Source organism: Athene noctua, chromosome 2, assembly GCF_965140245.1.
Source record: "Athene noctua chromosome 2, bAthNoc1.hap1.1, whole genome shotgun sequence".
Lineage (NCBI taxonomy): Eukaryota > Metazoa > Chordata > Aves > Strigiformes > Strigidae > Athene > Athene noctua.
This window is the reverse complement of record NC_134038.1, coordinates 139,984,558-140,002,356: the sequence shown is the minus strand read 5'-3', so window position 1 is coordinate 140,002,356 and position 17,799 is coordinate 139,984,558. Positions and strand designations below refer to the sequence as shown.

Genomic DNA, 17,799 nt, shown 5'->3' with positions numbered 1-17,799 from the left:
TCATAGGAAAAGCCACATAGGTACAGTATATCTCCTCTTTGTTGGCTGGTTCAATTTTAAGAGGATGTTGTGGTTTAAAACTTTACTCTTTGTTTTAAAGTATTATTTTCACATTTCCAAGGCTTTAACGAATGCTGGTTCTTGCTGAAGAATCCATCTTTACAAGATAAACCAAGGTGATTATTGTAGACATCTTCTAAGTAGACATGTATTTACAGCTTTGGTAATATACATCTATTTCTGTAGTAATGGAATAAGAATAGAAATAGTGAGGTGAAAAAATGCACAGAGGCATTCCTGGTAAGAAATAACCTCCAGTGATTTGAAACATAGTTCAATTGTCTCTGCCATAAATTTGAGAATAAGTGTCATATACGGGTGATAAAAATGGCATAGGCTATTTTTTATATACTCATTATTCACTTAGTTTGTCTTTTTCAATTAACGTGGAGTCTATCTTTCTCATCTGACTGGGTTTACGTTTCTTTCATAATCATATGTCAACAAACCACAATAGATGCAGCATAATGTGGCATACAGTGTAAATCTTTAGGTTAATCCTTAACATTTTTTATTATCGTTCATTTGGAATCACTTTAACTTGATCATGATTTGCACTTGTGATTTTTTTTTTTTTTTTATGATATGCTTAATATGTTACAGCTTGATCTTTCCTCACCTCTTTAATGTAAAGAGAGGATGTTCAACTATTTGGCCAATGAGATTAGATACAATTTGAAATGAGATATCCTCAATTATAAATTTTTTTTCTTTGACTTCTTAAAGGAGTTTTATCTGTTTACTTCTTCTGAGGAGTCTTAGCAGTCTGAGTGTGCTTCTACTTTCTAAGTGACTGACAAAACTGTTGAGTGTCAGCATTTGTGGTTGTACTGACTTTGTATGTAGCAGCATGGCAAGATAGCCTTGCTTTTGGGGGTTTAAGGTACAGTGGTTTCTAAAGGCTATCCTTTCCAGGACTTTGTGCTAAAAGGAATGCCTACTTACTTGTTTAGGTTGGATCAATGTGATATTTTTAGGCATTTTAGTGTGTCTGTCACTTTTATTTTACATCATATGTTCTGTTTCTGCCTAACTGTGTATATATATTTAAAAGACAGTTTAGCAAACTTTGGAGAGAGATTTTTAAATATAGTTTGGAAGGAAGGGGGAGAGCAGAAGTAAAATCCTCATATTTTTTGATTCAGAAGGACAGGCAGTCACAGATATTGCTTGATAATTTGTATTCAGACCTGTTCCCCATTAATGAATTGCATGAAAACTTCGAAATCAAATTAATTGCTTTCTAATGCCAGCCCATGTAAAACTGAAAGATATGTGGCATTCTGTTTAATGTTGGTCACTTTTGGACAGTGTGTGTGCACAAATGTGCCGAGCTTGCAGCTACCTTCCAAAATAGTCTGGCCTGTCTTCCCAAATTCTCTGGCTTGCAGCCAGCTTCTGGCTCTCAGTCCTTGAGATGGAGGAGAGAGATGCAAGAAGGCTGGTGGGTGGAGGTATTATTCTACTGACCTGCCATTCCCTTCTTGTGTGACTGGCAGCACATCTGCTAGGTGATCCCATGCAAGTGTCCCTTGTCATGTGACAGATGCGTGTCCAGCCACAAAACAGGAGCCTGCATTCTTCTCGGGTCACGGACAAGGAACCGTGTGCATGCCCTGCCATGTGAGTGGGCACACACCTATTTCATTGCCAGTTTATAATTGTTCTCTGTCATTTGAATGTCATGAACTCATCAGGTAATAAAGAAGTGACAAACTGTTTGATAATGTGATGGACAACAGTTTGGTTATCTACAGAAGGAGGGGAGAAAGGAAGACCCAGGGCACAGTCTGAGCACTTCTATGAGAGTCTGTTTGGCCCACCCTGACACAAAAATGAGGTATTTCTATCCTGAATACATTTGTTTATTGGGTGCGACTTATGATCATGATATTAAACTCTGTTAACAGCAAAGTGCTATGATTTGTTATAATTAGCACTCTTTAATGCAGCAGTTGCTTTGGGCTAAAAATTTACAACATTCTTGAAAAAGCCCATCTGCATAGTTTTAGCCTTCATTAAAGAAAATAGCCCCAAAGACTTAAAATAATGAAAACTTGGTGTTGTCTGTTTATAATCGTTGAAGTAGGGAGAACCACAAAATGTTTTAACAGCGAAAAGCAAAATAAATCTTAGCTCTTTTCATTGTAAAAGGAACGTAGATGAAAATAACATTAAAATGGCCTTTTAGATTTTGACTGTTGTATGAACTGGCAATTAAGCTTTGAACTGTATGAGCTGGTTGGACAGAGCTAGACTGTAGCATGACTTCCCTTTTCTGTCAGTTTGTAACCTGTATTGACAGAGCGATTTGTGAGTGAATCATCAATCTAATCTTTCAGTTCAGCAGCTATTGTTTATTTCTGGAGGCAAATAATTTCTCTGGTGTATGGTTCAGACAAAGTTGAAATCACAAGCTTATGAAATGGAGCAACAACTATAGGCATTCAAGCTATTAGGCAGTCTAAAAAAGACGTGTTGAGTAAGTTTCCAAAGTTTATTTCTCTTTGAAATTTTTGTGTTTTCAGTGGAAACAGCTGAGTTTCTGCAGTGTGTGGTACTAAATAGCTGCTCAATTTATCAGGAACAAACAATTTATGGAAATAGATAATTTGCTTGGTTTGTTGTGTGGTAACTGATTAATAAAAGTGCTTTTAAATCAAGAGTCTGTTCAAAGAGGTTTTCTTTTTGGAGTTTATCTTCTATTCCTTTTTAAATTCCACAGTGGACCAACTGCTACTGAAGTATGAAAGAAACATGTCTACACTCAAGTGCTTGTGACCACTAGTTTACGCTTTCCTTTTCTGTATAGCATTAAACCAGTAGAGATCAAATTTTTCCTGGAGAAGGAAGAGCATGTAAGTGACTAGAATAGTGGTGAGAAGTGGGTAAATTTTGCTGCTTCTGTTTCAGGTTCACTGTATGAGACTTGAATCTGTCACACTGAAGCCATGAGCTCTGTTCTCATTCCAAGGTAACTCATTTTGTGGAATGTCAGAGAAATTGCATGAATACCCCCTTATGTTAAGACAGTGATGAAGTTTTCTCTGACGGCAGGGACTGCTCCTTCATGCGCTTCTATGGTGTGGCAGTACAGGTAGTGAAGAGATTATCATAACTTTCTTGCTTCTTGTACAGAGGAGCTTAGGATAAGTTACTTGTCTCATGTGCATCTGGCACATCCTGAATGGCTGTACAACGCTAGATCAGAACATGGCTTGAGTGAGATATATAACATCCTATGTAATGGTGAGTAGATAAGAATGATCTATGATACATTAAAGCATACTTTTCAGGTGAACTTTTAGCATCCTGTTGAAGGTCATGTGTACATCAGGTCTGTCTTCATATTTTGGGGTTGTGATGAATCAAGCTATAGGGTTTCTCTGGACATGTTCCATGGTGAGTACAGTGCACTGTGATTGTGGATACCTAAGCTTGGAGGAATTGTTTTATAATCTCATGGGAGAAGGAAGCCATCCCAGGGATGTCTTCTCTGTAACTGCTGCTGTTTAGAAACAACAAACTTGTCAGGATCTTGTGCATGCTTGCTATCTTTCTGTCTCTCTCCTCCCCCCCTCTCCTCCAACTCATTATCTACTTATACTGAGAATAAATGGAGCATCTATTTCTGCCCTGTTCTTCCACGGTTGAAAATTCTGCATTATTTGTGCTTTGATGTCCAAGCTTTTCCATAAAATAACAGATTCTGTCAGCAATGTAGTTAATCCTCAGATTTTTCTATCAACAGTGTATTTGAAGCCAGAAGTGGTAATTCTGGTTTATGATAATCAAGTTGGTTTATCTTCCACACATACTTCTTAATTGTGTTATCTTAACATTTTTATTTGAAAAAAGCTTTGATAGTCAGTCAAAACCCGAGATTGCAGAGTTCTCAGCTGACTTCTGAGCTTTCCCAAGAAGAAGCCCACTGAGTTTAAATGAAGACTTCTGAAGCAAAGTGCTGTGATTAATGTGTCCGAAGATTACTGTACAATCACGGCTCCTTGTTTATAAACGTGACCTAATTCCTCAAAGCTTTCACATATTGCTGCCTAGGTAGAACTTTGAAGCAGCTATCTAATTTTTGAAATAAATATGTAAAAGTATGAAGGAACAAATATTTAATCAGTCTGTCCCTCTCAGAGTGAAAGGTTGGTCTGTACTGGAAAATCCTGTTGGGTTTCACTGAGAGAAAAAACGGTTGATGGTTTTGTTTTTTGCTCTCAGTAATAAAAGTACGGGATTTTTTGACTTAAGTTTTGTTGTTGGTCAGTGTGTTTGGATTGTGTGGGTCCTCAATTGCCCGCTTGATTGGAAATTCCAGTCATTGGAATTTATGAAGACATATACATTTTCTATGGGTTAGCACAAAATGTTTCTAGGGATGCATGGTGTATGGCATAGAGGCTGTTGGGGGTGTGTCTGGAGGATTCATTAATACACATGTTAAGTGCCTTTCCTTCTGTCCTTTTAAAGAAGGAATGCTACAGAACTGAGTCTGGGTCCCCCTGCTTCAGGACTGCTTTGGAAAATGTAATGGGGAAACTTCTCTGTCTAATGGGGAGGGGGAACAATATATTTCTTCAGAACTTTAAAATACTTTAAAAGGAAGTGAAGATTTTTGCCACACTTTCTGAAGACAGCAATCTAAACATCTAGATAATAATCTGGTAAATTATTTATAAAGAACAACATCTTTGTAATAGCTATGCTGCTGTTCCCAAAGAGTAACTTTTGACTTATTTGTTTTCTTGCGGTCTGTAATATAAAGTGGGATATGTTTCCGTTGAACTTCTGTTTTTTAAAGAAAAAAGCAGGCAGTTAGAAAGTTTCAGTTAGAAAACCTGCAGTAATTATTAATTTACTGTTGCTTTAAAATGTAAACTTTGTATGCAAATATTTGACTACTTAATTGACTCTTTTGTATTTCTTTATGAAAATGGAATGTCTCATCTGATTTGAAAAGTTACAGGATTAAAATAGTTCTATCCATATCTATTTGCATCTACACAGATTGAGCCAAAGTGTATCTATATGTGTGTGTGTGTGTGTATGAGAGGTGGGAAGGCACTGTCTGGGTGTTTTTGTTACTTATGTATGCTTTCCCTTATTCAGTGAACAGTTACTTCATACAGCTGAGAAATTTAAGTTAACAAGCAGTATTTTTTGGTCATCTTTCTACTTTTCAGGATAATTGTATGTTGATTGGTAAAGATAAGAAACTTTTACAATTAGTTTTTGCAATTGTTTTTGTTAATCAAGAAAACATAATATTGGAGGAGTTACACTCTCCCAAATTCTGTCACTGCATTGTTTTTACCCTATGGAATGGATATTTACTATATTACAAAGAACCATGGTAACATTTATGGAATGCCTTGATTCTATATAACTGTATAAATGTATCTTCTATACAAGAATTAAAAATTACTGTGTACGTTAGAGCCTCAGTTTATGATTTTATAAGTGCAGGTATGTTTAACTTCAGGTACACGCTTGAGCTTGACTCTTTTGATATGGTTACTGTTTGCAGGATTAAGGCTTTGGATATGAACTTTTAGTCAAGTAGAGAGTTCAGAGGCAATGTGAGAACACTGGAAAATACTGTAACCAGTAAATGACCTGTATTAGTAGCTGGGTAGGCGTTACTCCTGAAATAATGAAGTACTCAACCATTTTTGTAACTTGAACTTCTGAAATAACATGGCAGTAATGCAGGCATAAAGGCTGTTTCCATGTTTTAGCTTTATCCCTTACTTTAGGTGATGGAAAGTAGTTGTTAAAGTACTGCAATTTCTTAGGACTTACGTGGCATAATTAAGCGAGCAAGAATCGAATGTCACCATGGGATTTGCTGCACTAAGCATAAGTAGATCAAAGAACAAATGTATCCCATTTAGAACACAAAATGTCCACTAACTACACTGTGTATAGGCTTGAAAATAATTTTCTTAGTTTTCTCACAGTAATATCAGGACAAACTCATTACAGCAGTGTTTATCTTTTTTTGAGGTGTATTTTTTTTTCTTTATTTAGATGTTGACACATTTATTTCCCAAACTCTAAAAGGAGAAAATCTATCAAAGAAAGCAAAAGAAAAAAGGGAAGTTCTTCTTAAGAAGATAAAAGATGTTAAGGCAAGGTAAGTGAACTTTATGGCTTTAATATGTTAGAAAGTCACTTAACGATAACTTAAAGTTTTCACAATCTTTTAACAATATTAACAGTTAAAAATCTGTTTAGGTCCTGATTTTGGCAAATAATCTGTATGGGTTCAAGTCTTTATATCTTTCTTGAAGATCCTACAATTTAGTAAAAAATGGGAACGTGTTTGTTCCATTTGAATTACTGTACCCCTGACTGCAAGCTGGTTGGGTAGAGCGTGCCTTCACCTCTGTTTTGGTAAAGTTCATTAAAATCTGAGAAATATAATCCATTGAGAATATGAATGAGCTTCCTGTTGCCATACTCAGCTGGTATAAAACAGCATAATTCAGTGCTGACTTTGCTTTACTGTATATTCTGTCATTTAGCTCTGTCTGTAATAGAAAATTGAAATGTAACTGGAAACTGTTTAGAGATCATAAGTTTGTTTTAGCAGTGTTTAAAACAGTGAAGTACTATGACAGTAAGCAGAGGGCTGTGATTTGTTTTTTTTTTTAATATTGGGTATGATTTGAGATCTGTTCTATTGTGCTTTAATTTCCGACAAACAATTCAGCTAAAGAGATTTGGCTGTAGTTTTATTTGCACTACAAAATTTTCTTTGCATAATCTCTTTTTACAACTCTAATCAACTAGGATATAATCTAGTACTTGCTGTTCTTTTCCTACTGTTGTTTCCAAAGTGTTTTTCTACTGATTGCTCCTGTGTGATGTCTTCTAACCTCTCCTTTGATGACATGCTCCCGCCTGTGTGGCAACTTGTTTACAGTTTCAAAGACGGCACAATCATCTGGTGAGAGCATCATTCTTTGTATCATGCTAACTGTAGGAAGACATGGGATGTGTCCCAAAAATCTTTTAATTGAAGGTTTGTTTGCCTTTGAGCCTTTGGTTCAGGCTGTAAATGCTTAGGGAACTACTTTTCCATTTATTTATTTTATTTTAATTATATTTTTTTTAATAAGGAATCAGGGTTTTCTTTCTCTCTTTTTTTTTTTTTTTTGTGCCTTTCCTCCTGGGTTATTGAGCTTACTGGGACTGTACAGATGACTTGCATATACAGCACTACAGACTTTTTTCTTCAGTCTGATGACTCAACTATGCTTTTTTGGATGATACAATATCAAAAGATGGAACCTGCAGTTGTGAGCACAGCTGACACTGAATCCTTTGCTATTCATTTACATGACCCTATGATTTCACATCTTATTTTAATTTCTAATTCCTTCCTCATCTCCTGTAATGTTATTCACTGTTAACAGCGTTTTGCTTTTCATGCAGGCTACAAAATATATGCACATTGTAGTTAGCTTTGATATTCACATCCCACATATTGGGCTGTGCCTAACTATTACTGCTACTTGCTATGCAGGGTTTCTTAGATCTGGCCTTTTATCTCTGTTTGCATTTCTGTTTTTTATTCCTAGATCCTTCCTTTCTCCTGCTTGTTACTTGTAAGCATCTTCTTACTGACTAACCTGATACGTGCACTATGGCTTGTTGTCTATAAAGATGGTCTTGTAAGCTCCATTTTATTTGCTAGTTATTCCTAGTGAAATCCACTTCTTTTCACATGAACTCTAGTCCATGCATGCTTTTTGAGATGCCATTTTACATAACTTTGTCCTGATTATTTATCTTTATACTTTATCCTGTATTTATCAAACTGTATCCCGTGATTATTTGTGTTTATGAAATACCAAGATTTAGCTCTGAAGAAACGGTTTTTCCCCCCCTTGCATGATAGAATTATTTTTTTTTTACACATTAAATAAGTTGAGATCTTATTTGATTTTTTTAAAATTAGGTATGCATGAACTTTAAAATTCTGGTTAATGATGAATACTATTTCATTTGTATTTCATAAATTACTGCAACTAAATTAACTGTTTGTGGATTTTTTTTTCCTGCTGACCTACCATGTTATTTTAAAAGTATGCTTAGTTTCTTTTACTTGTGCACAAAACTTTTTGAAATATATTAACATATAGAAGGTATGCTAAAATTAAAGATGCTTTTGTATGTTTATACCTTAAGATTTCTGAGCAGATTGTACATTCCTAGAAAAGGCTGCTCTACCTGAGTTTGGTTTTGTTCAAGTCTTATTTGAAGTGATTGGGGATTCTCTCAACTGCAAAGGCCAAATCAAAACTGAGTAAATAATTTAGCTGAAAATAAAGACTTTAAAATTAATAATGAAAGCTTGCAGTGCTAAGTTTCAACAAAAAGCTTATTGAGAACTAGTAGTTGTTCTATGCTACGTTCTAGTATGGTGGATTTGCAAATGTGCATGGCTTTATGTTGTTTCTTCTTCTTTCTGCAGTTATCCTCAAGAATTCCAGGATAAAGGTAAATCTCGTGCCTTTCCCCCGCCCCCCCCCCCCCCCCCTTCTCCCTCATCGTGGTGCATTTTTGCCCACTGACGGACTCAGTGTCGATGAGCTGATGCCGGGGCAGCGGCGCAGGGCTGTGCCCTGGTTGCCTCCCGAGGCCGAGGGGGCTGGCTCCCCCTGCTGAGGAACGCAGGGAAAAGCTTCCCAGTCGCAAAGCTCTCGCTACTCCATCGCTCAAAGCTAGGTCCAGTTTTCTTCGTTAAACACATCTAAGGGCACTTAGTGATGAAAAGATTGGTTTAGAAATGTAGCTCAGAGTTTAATCTAAATGGAGCTTGTTATGTCTGGCTTAACAATGGTGTAGCATTGTGAAAGACCATGTGATGCAGGTTTGTGTGTTTGTTTTTTTTTTTTTTTGTCAGAGGAAGTGTATGCAAAGCATCCTGCTTAGGAGATAAAGTTTTAATAGGAATAACTTATTTCAGACTTTTTTCTTAACAATGCAAAAGTCTTCAATTCCATAGTGATGTTCCTTTAACCTTTTAATAGGATCATCTAGTGGCAATATGATATTGGCTTTCGATCCACAGTGAATGAATGTTTTCACAGTGCAGCAGGAGCTCAGACCTTTAGTTGGAGAGGAGATGATTTAGTGTGCAAGTAATGAAAATTGAAGTGTGGGTTATCTATTGTCTTCTAGTGGAGTTAAAACAAAGCTGCAGAGTTCAGTTTAGAGAAGACCGAGGAGTTTGTTGCTCCAGTGTTCTGTTCTGTAACTAAACCTGGAAGGGCTCTTATTTCCATGATGCTAATTCTTGGGGTCATGACCTATAGCCTGTGGATGTTGGTATGAGGGTCACAGTGCGAGGTCAAAAAAGCCTGTGCAATGCCTCACTTTTTGCAGTGGTTGAAGAGCTGTCTGTTTTTGGACAAGGAGGTACAAATGTGTAGGCTACAGCATGCCTCCTGATAAAGTGAAAATATGTAAGCTGTATTAGGCAAGTAATGTTATAACAAGGCACAACAAGTTCATACGTTTCTTATCCCTGTTTAAATCAAGTTATATAGCCATATCATTTCAACTGAAAGAGAAAATATAACTTGAAACTTCCCAAAGATTGCCAAGATTTTGTAAACTCAAACTATGTGATTATTTAAAAATTGTATTAAAATAATCTGCTGGTTTTTTATATTGCACATCAGCACCCTTGCTGAAGTTAAAATGTAGTTTCCCTCCTCTTCTCACTGTCCAACAGAACTAAGTGTGGAAAAGTCAAATGTTATTTTATTAAGAAAATGATTAACATGAAATGAGGTTGGATGGTTGTTTCATTGCAAATGCATGTGACTTTCTGGAGAGGAAGTTTTTTAAGATTTAGTAACTTTCTGAGGCTGTGACTAACAAATGTGAGTTGTTTACAAAGATCACTGTTTGCATTTAGTGGTTTGCTTTTTTTGAAGGTCAAGAAAATTCTAGACTATTTGCATTCTTCATTGGCAATTTGATTCAGAATTTATTTTCTGATTCAACAAATTATTAATAAAGATGAGATTTCATTTTATCCAGCTGGATGATTTAATTGCTATAGTCTGTAATTGTTAGTGTATAGCTTGCTCTGATTTCTGTGAAAATTGTATTAAGCCTTATTCTTTTTCTTAGAGTGCATTTGATTCCTAAGAAGGATATATTGTGCTTTTTAAAAAAAAATTCTCATGTGTCTCTAGTTCAGATTTGTAGAACTATGTACAGATGGGGAAGCTTGTGAATGCTGGTGCTTTAGTTTTCTTTCAGTATTTGTCAATAAAATGACAGGGCTATAAAGTGATACCATTGTCTCCTGCAAGCGAGGATAAATTTCTTCAAATTAATGTGTATTTACATGCATGAATATGGAAAAAAATCACAAGAAATGGGAGCCTGCACTTATTTGCAAAATATTTGAGGGAATGTGTTTCAATGATATGGGTTGTTGATATAATTTCCAGAGTTCAAGAAGTGTGTGCTGAACTTTCATTGGTTGTGTCATTCTTACTTTAGGCCTGTACAAATTAGGCGTGACTTGTGTAGGTGTAGAACAAAAGACCCACATGGAGGTAAGCAGTCAGATTCTTGGCCAGCTACTAGTGGAACAAAGAAGTGGCAGCAGCTGAGTGAGGTCAACTTTTGTGCCCATTCATCCCTCTGTGCACACCTAGACATTTGAAAAATGGAAAATTTGAGAAAAGATTAAAACCTGAGGTGGCAGTGATGGACAGACATTTTCTTGTTCCTCCCCCCCTCCAGAGAAAGAAGAAATATCTCAAAATATGAGGTGAAAAAGGAGAACATCTTTTATGAAAAAAAGGAGGGATGGAAGCAGAAACATGGAAACTGCACTGAAACGAACTATGAAGAATAAAAACAACTATGCACATTTAGACTTCCTATTTGCTGTTCTTTGTTTGGTGGTAGCAGTTACTCCTTTCTTTTAAATGCAGATAAAATAAACTTTCTTGTAGCTGAAAGGAAAGGTGAGGAATGGTTCAAACTATGTGCCATGTTATCATGGTATAGTAATTATCATACTATTAACAGCTGTTTTCTAGAATCTTATGAGTTGTGACCTGTCATGCTTCCAGAGGCATCCAGAAGAATCTTTTGGAGGCCAAAAGATGTGGACTAACACTTTCAAAGCACCAGCTTGTCACTCCACTGTCTTTTGTCAATGTGTGATCGTGAAGTTCCATTGGCTTTGCATGTAGCGACCAGTCAGTTTGACCGAGGTATTGTATGTGAGCTCTTCCATGGGCTTTGGCCGATAGCATACAGAATTTTCCCTTTATAAAAATAAGGCAAGGAGGTTTAAAAGAAGAGTAAAAAAAAATTGAAGAGCATGTGCACAAGTAGAACCAGGCTCCTTAAAAGTGAAATAATCTGTGTGCGTATCTCTTTCACTTTCAGAAAGTGCATACGTACTTCTTTGCAACCAGACTGATGAACTTTAGGACTGTTTTTCATCCTCTTAAAAAGAGGTCGTCTTATATTGTCTGTTGGTCAGTAAATATGTTGCCAAAAGCGTATTTTGTGTCTACACACTGAAAAAATGGAGCTTTTCAGTGGAAGTGGGTACCTGTGAAAATTAAAGACATGAAATTCATTATACACGAAAGTAATTCTTGTGTGATGTGTTATCTGACTTTACACTGACTTTTACAATTAAGTGTAATGTTGATTTACATACAAGGAAAGTGCATGTTGTTCTTATGACAAAAAAAAGAGTACAATGATATTAATATCTAAGCCAGTAATCTTTCTACAAATTTTATTTTTATTTAGTTGTTATTAAACAATTACATTTATTTTATCCTTCAGTTAAGGAACTCAGTAGAAATGTCTTTTTCTCTTAGATACTGCTGGTTTTTTTTCTTTTAATTTGAAACATTAGACTCTTTATCTAAGCAGTTTAAGCAAAACCAAAAAGCCATAGTCACTCTCAAAGTGACCTGTTCTACATCTTAGAATTGGGAAGGAACTTGAAAACTAAGATAATTTTCATACAAATTTGATTCATTTTTTTTATAAGACTAATATTCTACTAAGGATATAAAAGTCTGGACTTTGTCAGAAATTCTTAGTTAATACAGTTTTTGGCATTTCTCTGTTCTGAGATTAATTGAATCAATACCATGGCTGCCAAAATGTTTAGTTAAAAGAACCTTGTTTTCAATTTATGCTAAAAATAGTGCTAGAGTTGGCAGAAGCCTATAAGCCCTAGAAACTGTATTTGTGTTTGAAGCTCACTTACCATCTGTTCTTTGCATTTATTTTAGTAAAATATATATTTTTAATCACTTTTCAAAAAAGATTCTGGCTCACTGCTGGAAGTGAGACACCAAAAGTACTAGCCAAATTGAGTCATAATATGGGAACTTGCAGAACAAGTTTTTCATAAAGCACTCGGTGCACCTTATATCTGTCTGATCTGCAGCACATGACTTTGGTACTATTTGTGCAGAAAAGTATGATACAACATTTGCTAACTACCATTTTTCAGTCGGATAAAAACTGATGAAGGTGCACTTTCATTTTCATTTCACTGTGGTATAATAGAAGATAAACCTGTGTCTTCAGAGCATTGGTGTTCTACTCAATGTAATTATTGGGAGCACCTGTAGGAAACCTTTAAATGATTCAGATGGCTCTTTGGCTCTTGGCAGAGTAGTGAGTGTCTGGAGCCTGAGACATCTGCTTCCTGGAAACAGTCAAGCTGATAGAGTAGCGCTATATGCAAAGGCTTTGTGTCTTCTGGTGTGTTGTGGTTTTTTCTTTTTTCTTTTTTTCTTTTTTGTATGGAGGTGGTATTTCCTTTTTTGTCTCTGTACACTCTGTTTTTCATTAAATGGCAGCAGGTAGGAGTCTTTTTGGACTTCAGAAAGGGAGGCAATAGCTTGTGGTCATTGGAGCAGTATGTGGGTATGAGTTTTATATTTTAACACACTCGAGCTTTCAGTCAGGAGCATAAATACACTGAAAGTATTTAGCCATAAATGGGAAAGATATGGCTTAGTAGTTACGCAGTCTGAGGATCGTCACGATGTATTTCTGCAGACACCATCAGATGCATTAAAAGTGTGCCAGATATCACTCTGTCCTGGATGTCTGGAGGGTTTCATTGTAGGCAAGTCACTGTGTTGTCCCTTTCAGCTATACGCAGCTGTTATCTGTGAAGTGTCCATGTCAAGTGCAATTTCAAGCAGCATGAGATACTGCCACCAGTGCAGCACAAAATGGACTTATCCTGATATACATCATCAGAATGAGAGGCAACTCAACAAGTAAAAGTTGTGTTGCATTTCTTGTTTGAAGTGTTTTTGCTTACAAACCTCATGTTGTTTCAGTATTGTTTTAAAAAATAGCTGCTAAGTAATTACTACTTGACCTTTACAAAACAAGTAAGTAAAAACCATCATGTTAACATGAGACTCTAGAAGACTCTTCATACAGTGAGCATACATTGAGAAAGTGGCTGTCAGAAGAATCCAGTTTTTCCGGATGACTGGTGGATTGGGTCAGTAGCATCTTCTTAAAAAATTAGCTGAGCTATCAAGGGGCCAACATATACCTATGCCAGCTTGAAAGCAACTTCATCTATTTACTTTTGTGAAAAACTGTAGTGAGAACCTTGCATTAATCTGCTTGTTGGCTTCATGCAGTCCTGTTTGGTGGTCCTTAATGCAGCGGAGATAGGACAGGAGGAAGTGATTTCAACCTGCTGTGACTTGGGACCTTCTGAAATGGCAAGAAGTGGGATGTTTTGACCTGCATGTCTTTTTATTTTTGTGAGATGTTTTATTTCTCTTATACTTGAGCAGTTTTAATGCATCACTCTGTCTAGACTTTTTTAGAAATAAATTGAAAATGTTTAGTGATCTGAGGATGAGAGCTAGCAAGTCTCTTTTGGAGGCATTGGCTGAAACATCTTGCTTGCTCTTTTTTAGATTTGGTGGTGGAAGCAGTATCTTTAATGTTTAGGAGTTCATTACTATAATCTACTACAGAAGAAAATGAATTCTTGGGGAAAAAAGAAGTTTGGACTTTTAAATTTTTGTTTAAATTGGATTATTTTAAAATAATATGGCCCTGTTCATTATATTCAGCTGGTACCAACTAAATCTGCTGGAAATCTTCAGAACAGGGGGCAGGGACTGAAGTGGAGCCCTGGCTACAATGAGAGTTTGTTTTATGCTCCATTCCTAATGTGGTACACTTACCCTTTGGTATGCATTATTTCCTAAATCAATAAATAAGCCGTAATGGAAAAGGTAGCATTTAATAAGGAAAGACATTGTATGGGTGTTCTTTTGAAGATATCACAAAATATTGATTCTGCTATTAAACCTGTAAGAGCTCAGTTTAAATTGCAGAAACCGGAGAATAGGGTCAGTTCATATACATATTTTTTATATAATTGTAACTGTTAACTATCTACTGTTAATTAAACTTTTTTTCCAACTTCCAGATAAGTCATATGGTATTCTGGGGAAACAAGAAACTATATTAATGAGCATCAACTCCTTAATTATCCTTGTGACTACATAACAGGGACACATTCATGTCATTTCTTTGTGCAATAACTTTTGCAAAGAAGTATTTTTAAACTGATCATTAATTTTATGACCACAGAAATGAGATGCAAAATTTATGCTGTTGTCATTGGCATAGGATCAAGGCACCACTGACATTATGTGTGATTGTAATGGAATGGCTGCCAACTAATGAGTCTATAGACATTTCTTTTGAGCATGCTTTGCTTTTAGATGTCTGATTAGGCAGTAATGCTTTCAATTATGCCTGCAAATTGTATTAGATACATTTACCTGATGCCCATTGTTGCTTTGTAGTTCAGTTTTCTATTACATAAATGTAAGTTGAATGCTTTTCTTTAATTTATTGATGCTTTTCGGGTGTATTTTTAGGTACTTGGCACCTGAAGAGAGTAGTGGCTTGTGATGCTCAATACTGACTCCTCTGATTGTTCAAGGAGTAACACATGTAGCCTCAAATAAAATTCCATCTAGTCTTCCTCAGTAGGTGGAGTATAAACTGCAGTGCAACACCTTGACGGAGGAGCATATAAAGTGGAGAAAGGGCAGAGATTATTCTGAGTAGGAATGCAGGAGACCCCACAGAATCAACAGGAAGCTTCTCTGATGAATTATCAGGAGCAATATCCTTATATATTAATAGCATAAGCTCCTAAGATGTCTTTTAACCCTGCCAAAATTAGGAGGCAAACCCTCGAGGTTGATATTACCACGTAGTCATTCATTTATGTAAGCACATAAAAATGCTGTGAAATGCTGCCTGTTAAAGCTCCAGAGCACATTGAGTCAGTTCTCCTATCAAAGTGCCTGCGGTTCTTCTGAATAAATTAGATGATTTAAGGATTGTACTTCAGTGTATGATATAAATTTACAAATACATTTATTTACTCTAAACGAAAAATGTTCCTTTTTTTAATTTTAATCTACTTCTGCAGGGCTACTGGTTGCTTGTACCTCTATGTAGTGTCTGACCTATTTTCCACATTTTTCACATAAAACAGTATGGCTACCTAAATGTAGTATTGTATGACATATGATTTATATACTTGCTCTGACTGTCTTAGTGAGGTGTTTTTTTTCATAGAAGTCTGCAAGCTTTTATTTAGGATTTAACATCTAGAGATTGCTTTGAAGACTGTAAACTCTCTAAAAGCACTGAACATGTAATTTTTTTCTTCATAATACCACAGCGCTTTTTTTTTTGTGGCTTTGTTTTAAGAGCATTTTGAACTTGGATACTGTAGACTTAGAACAGATACTTGTTTCGTTATAACTCTACGTTCAGTGTGCCCATGGTTTTTGTTGTTTCAAATACAGTATAAACCTGGGATAGGTACATGGTGTGCCCTAAATATGTATGTATATATTAAAAAGCCCCTTGTTTCTAGATCATCTGGCTTCTATATTAGTGCAAAGCACAAAGATTTACTGAATTTGAAATCTTAAGCGTAATTAGAAAAAGTTAGTATTGTGACTTAATGGAAAAGCAAGGTAATAGTGCAGCTATGCAAACTTACATAAGAAATCACAACTTCTCTAAAAGAGGTTATGTATTGCTAAGTGGGGCAAAATTCTCTGGAGATGTTTTTTCTACATATGTACTCACCAATTTGTCATCTGCAAGTGCTGCTCACTTAAATATACTTAGGTTTACTCTTACTATTCAGGCCATGAATTTTTGAGTGCTGGAGTGTGGTGTTTGTGGAAATGTTTTCCTCTGGAAATACAGCCTAATATTTTAAATTTATGCTGACACCTTCATGAAGGTTAAATAATAGTACATTTATGTGTAGCTGATAAGAGGACACTTTGACAACCAGGGTTTTTATATATATATATATACACATATATGTGTGTATGTATCTATACAAACATATTCTATACATTCTAGTACTAGCAAAAGTTTAGGATAGGAAAAGAGTGGAACAACTTTTGATACTGTATAGGTTGTGAATATAATGTCTGCTCTTTTTATATGGAGTCAATTGTCTAATAAAGAGGTGGAGAGAGACAGGCAGGCAACTGGTCTGATATGTAGGTGTGAAAGATGATCATGCTGTTTGTAAATATGGCATAATCTTTGCTGCTCTTGTCCTATCTGCTCTCTGGTTTTCTGTTTGAAGGAAGAGGTGAATCCTGGAGAGGGGTAATTTACTTTTGATTGGTTTGACAGGTGTGATGAAATGCAAATATTTTGATCAGATTAACACGATGGCTGGAGTGCTACTGGAAAATGGCTGTGTCAAAAATAGGCTGGAGTCAGGTTCAGATTCAAAGCAGTTGTTATATGGCATGGGACCTTGAAAGGAAGCTTACTAAGCATACTAAATTAATGAAGGGAAAAACCAATTTAGTATTCAACAATCTTGGGATGTAAAAGAACTCCAGCAAAGCAAAAAATCAGGCTTTGTTGTTTCACTTGCATAGAAAACTTGCTGTTCTTTGCTAACAACTATGGTGCTTTTTGGGCATGGACTCTGACTTTTCCATGATTTTTCATTTTTAAATGGAAAGCAAAGAGATAAAACTCAGCCATCGCTAGGCAGTCTTACTGATGAATGCAATTCATATGTCTGCAGAGAAGAATATTTTCACTATGCATGGGGTTTATTTTGGATTCTGAGAAATTAGTTTCCCAATACAGTGCTCCAGAATGGAACATATGCATAGAGAAGCATGTCTGGAGGTCTCTGGAAAGCTTTCTGCATATGACTATACCAAAAGGCAATGCTTGAGCAATTTAGCTTTATATAATCTTTAAGAAAATTGAGGGTGATTTGATCTATTGGAGCATCAGCTTTATGACTTTGGTTTGGTGATTTTTATAATATTTAATTATCTGATTTTACTCTTTCAGCGACTTGATTTTTTTTTTGTTGTTGTTGTTTAAAGGAACAATATAGTTTGTGTTATTTTTCCACCTCTTCTTCACCTAGATGATATTAAAAAACAATCTGAGAAAATATACTGAGTTTTGGGAGGGAGAACTTAAATTTTGTCTAATTAAATGAAAGCCTCAACTAATATTGATTTCACTTTACCTTTCCCAGACCTTCACACTTAATGCACTCTGATCAGCATAGTGCATAGGTTAGCTAATAATGTAGATTTTACATATATTGTAGTAGGGCTCTCAGCTGTGTAAGAAATTAAT

General features: G+C 35.8%; 1 protein-coding gene across 5 annotated transcripts in view; it reads left to right on the top strand.

The window, feature by feature from the left end:
• SKAP2 (src kinase associated phosphoprotein 2) overlaps positions 1 to 17,799 on the top strand; it is a 137,694-nt gene that overhangs the window by 4,888 nt on the left and 115,007 nt on the right. For 2 of the 5 annotated variants that reach the window (XM_074900447.1, XM_074900445.1), the window contains exons 2-4: positions 6,100 to 6,205; positions 6,998 to 7,021; positions 8,552 to 8,577. In XM_074900447.1, coding sequence (XP_074756548.1) covers positions 6,100 to 6,205; positions 6,998 to 7,021; positions 8,552 to 8,577 — 156 coding nt within the window. Of the gene's footprint in view, positions 1 to 6,099; positions 6,206 to 6,911; positions 7,022 to 7,693; positions 7,749 to 8,551; positions 8,578 to 17,799 lie in introns of those variants that run through there. The other 3 variants (XM_074900448.1, XM_074900446.1, XM_074900450.1) reach the window with 3 other exon arrangements.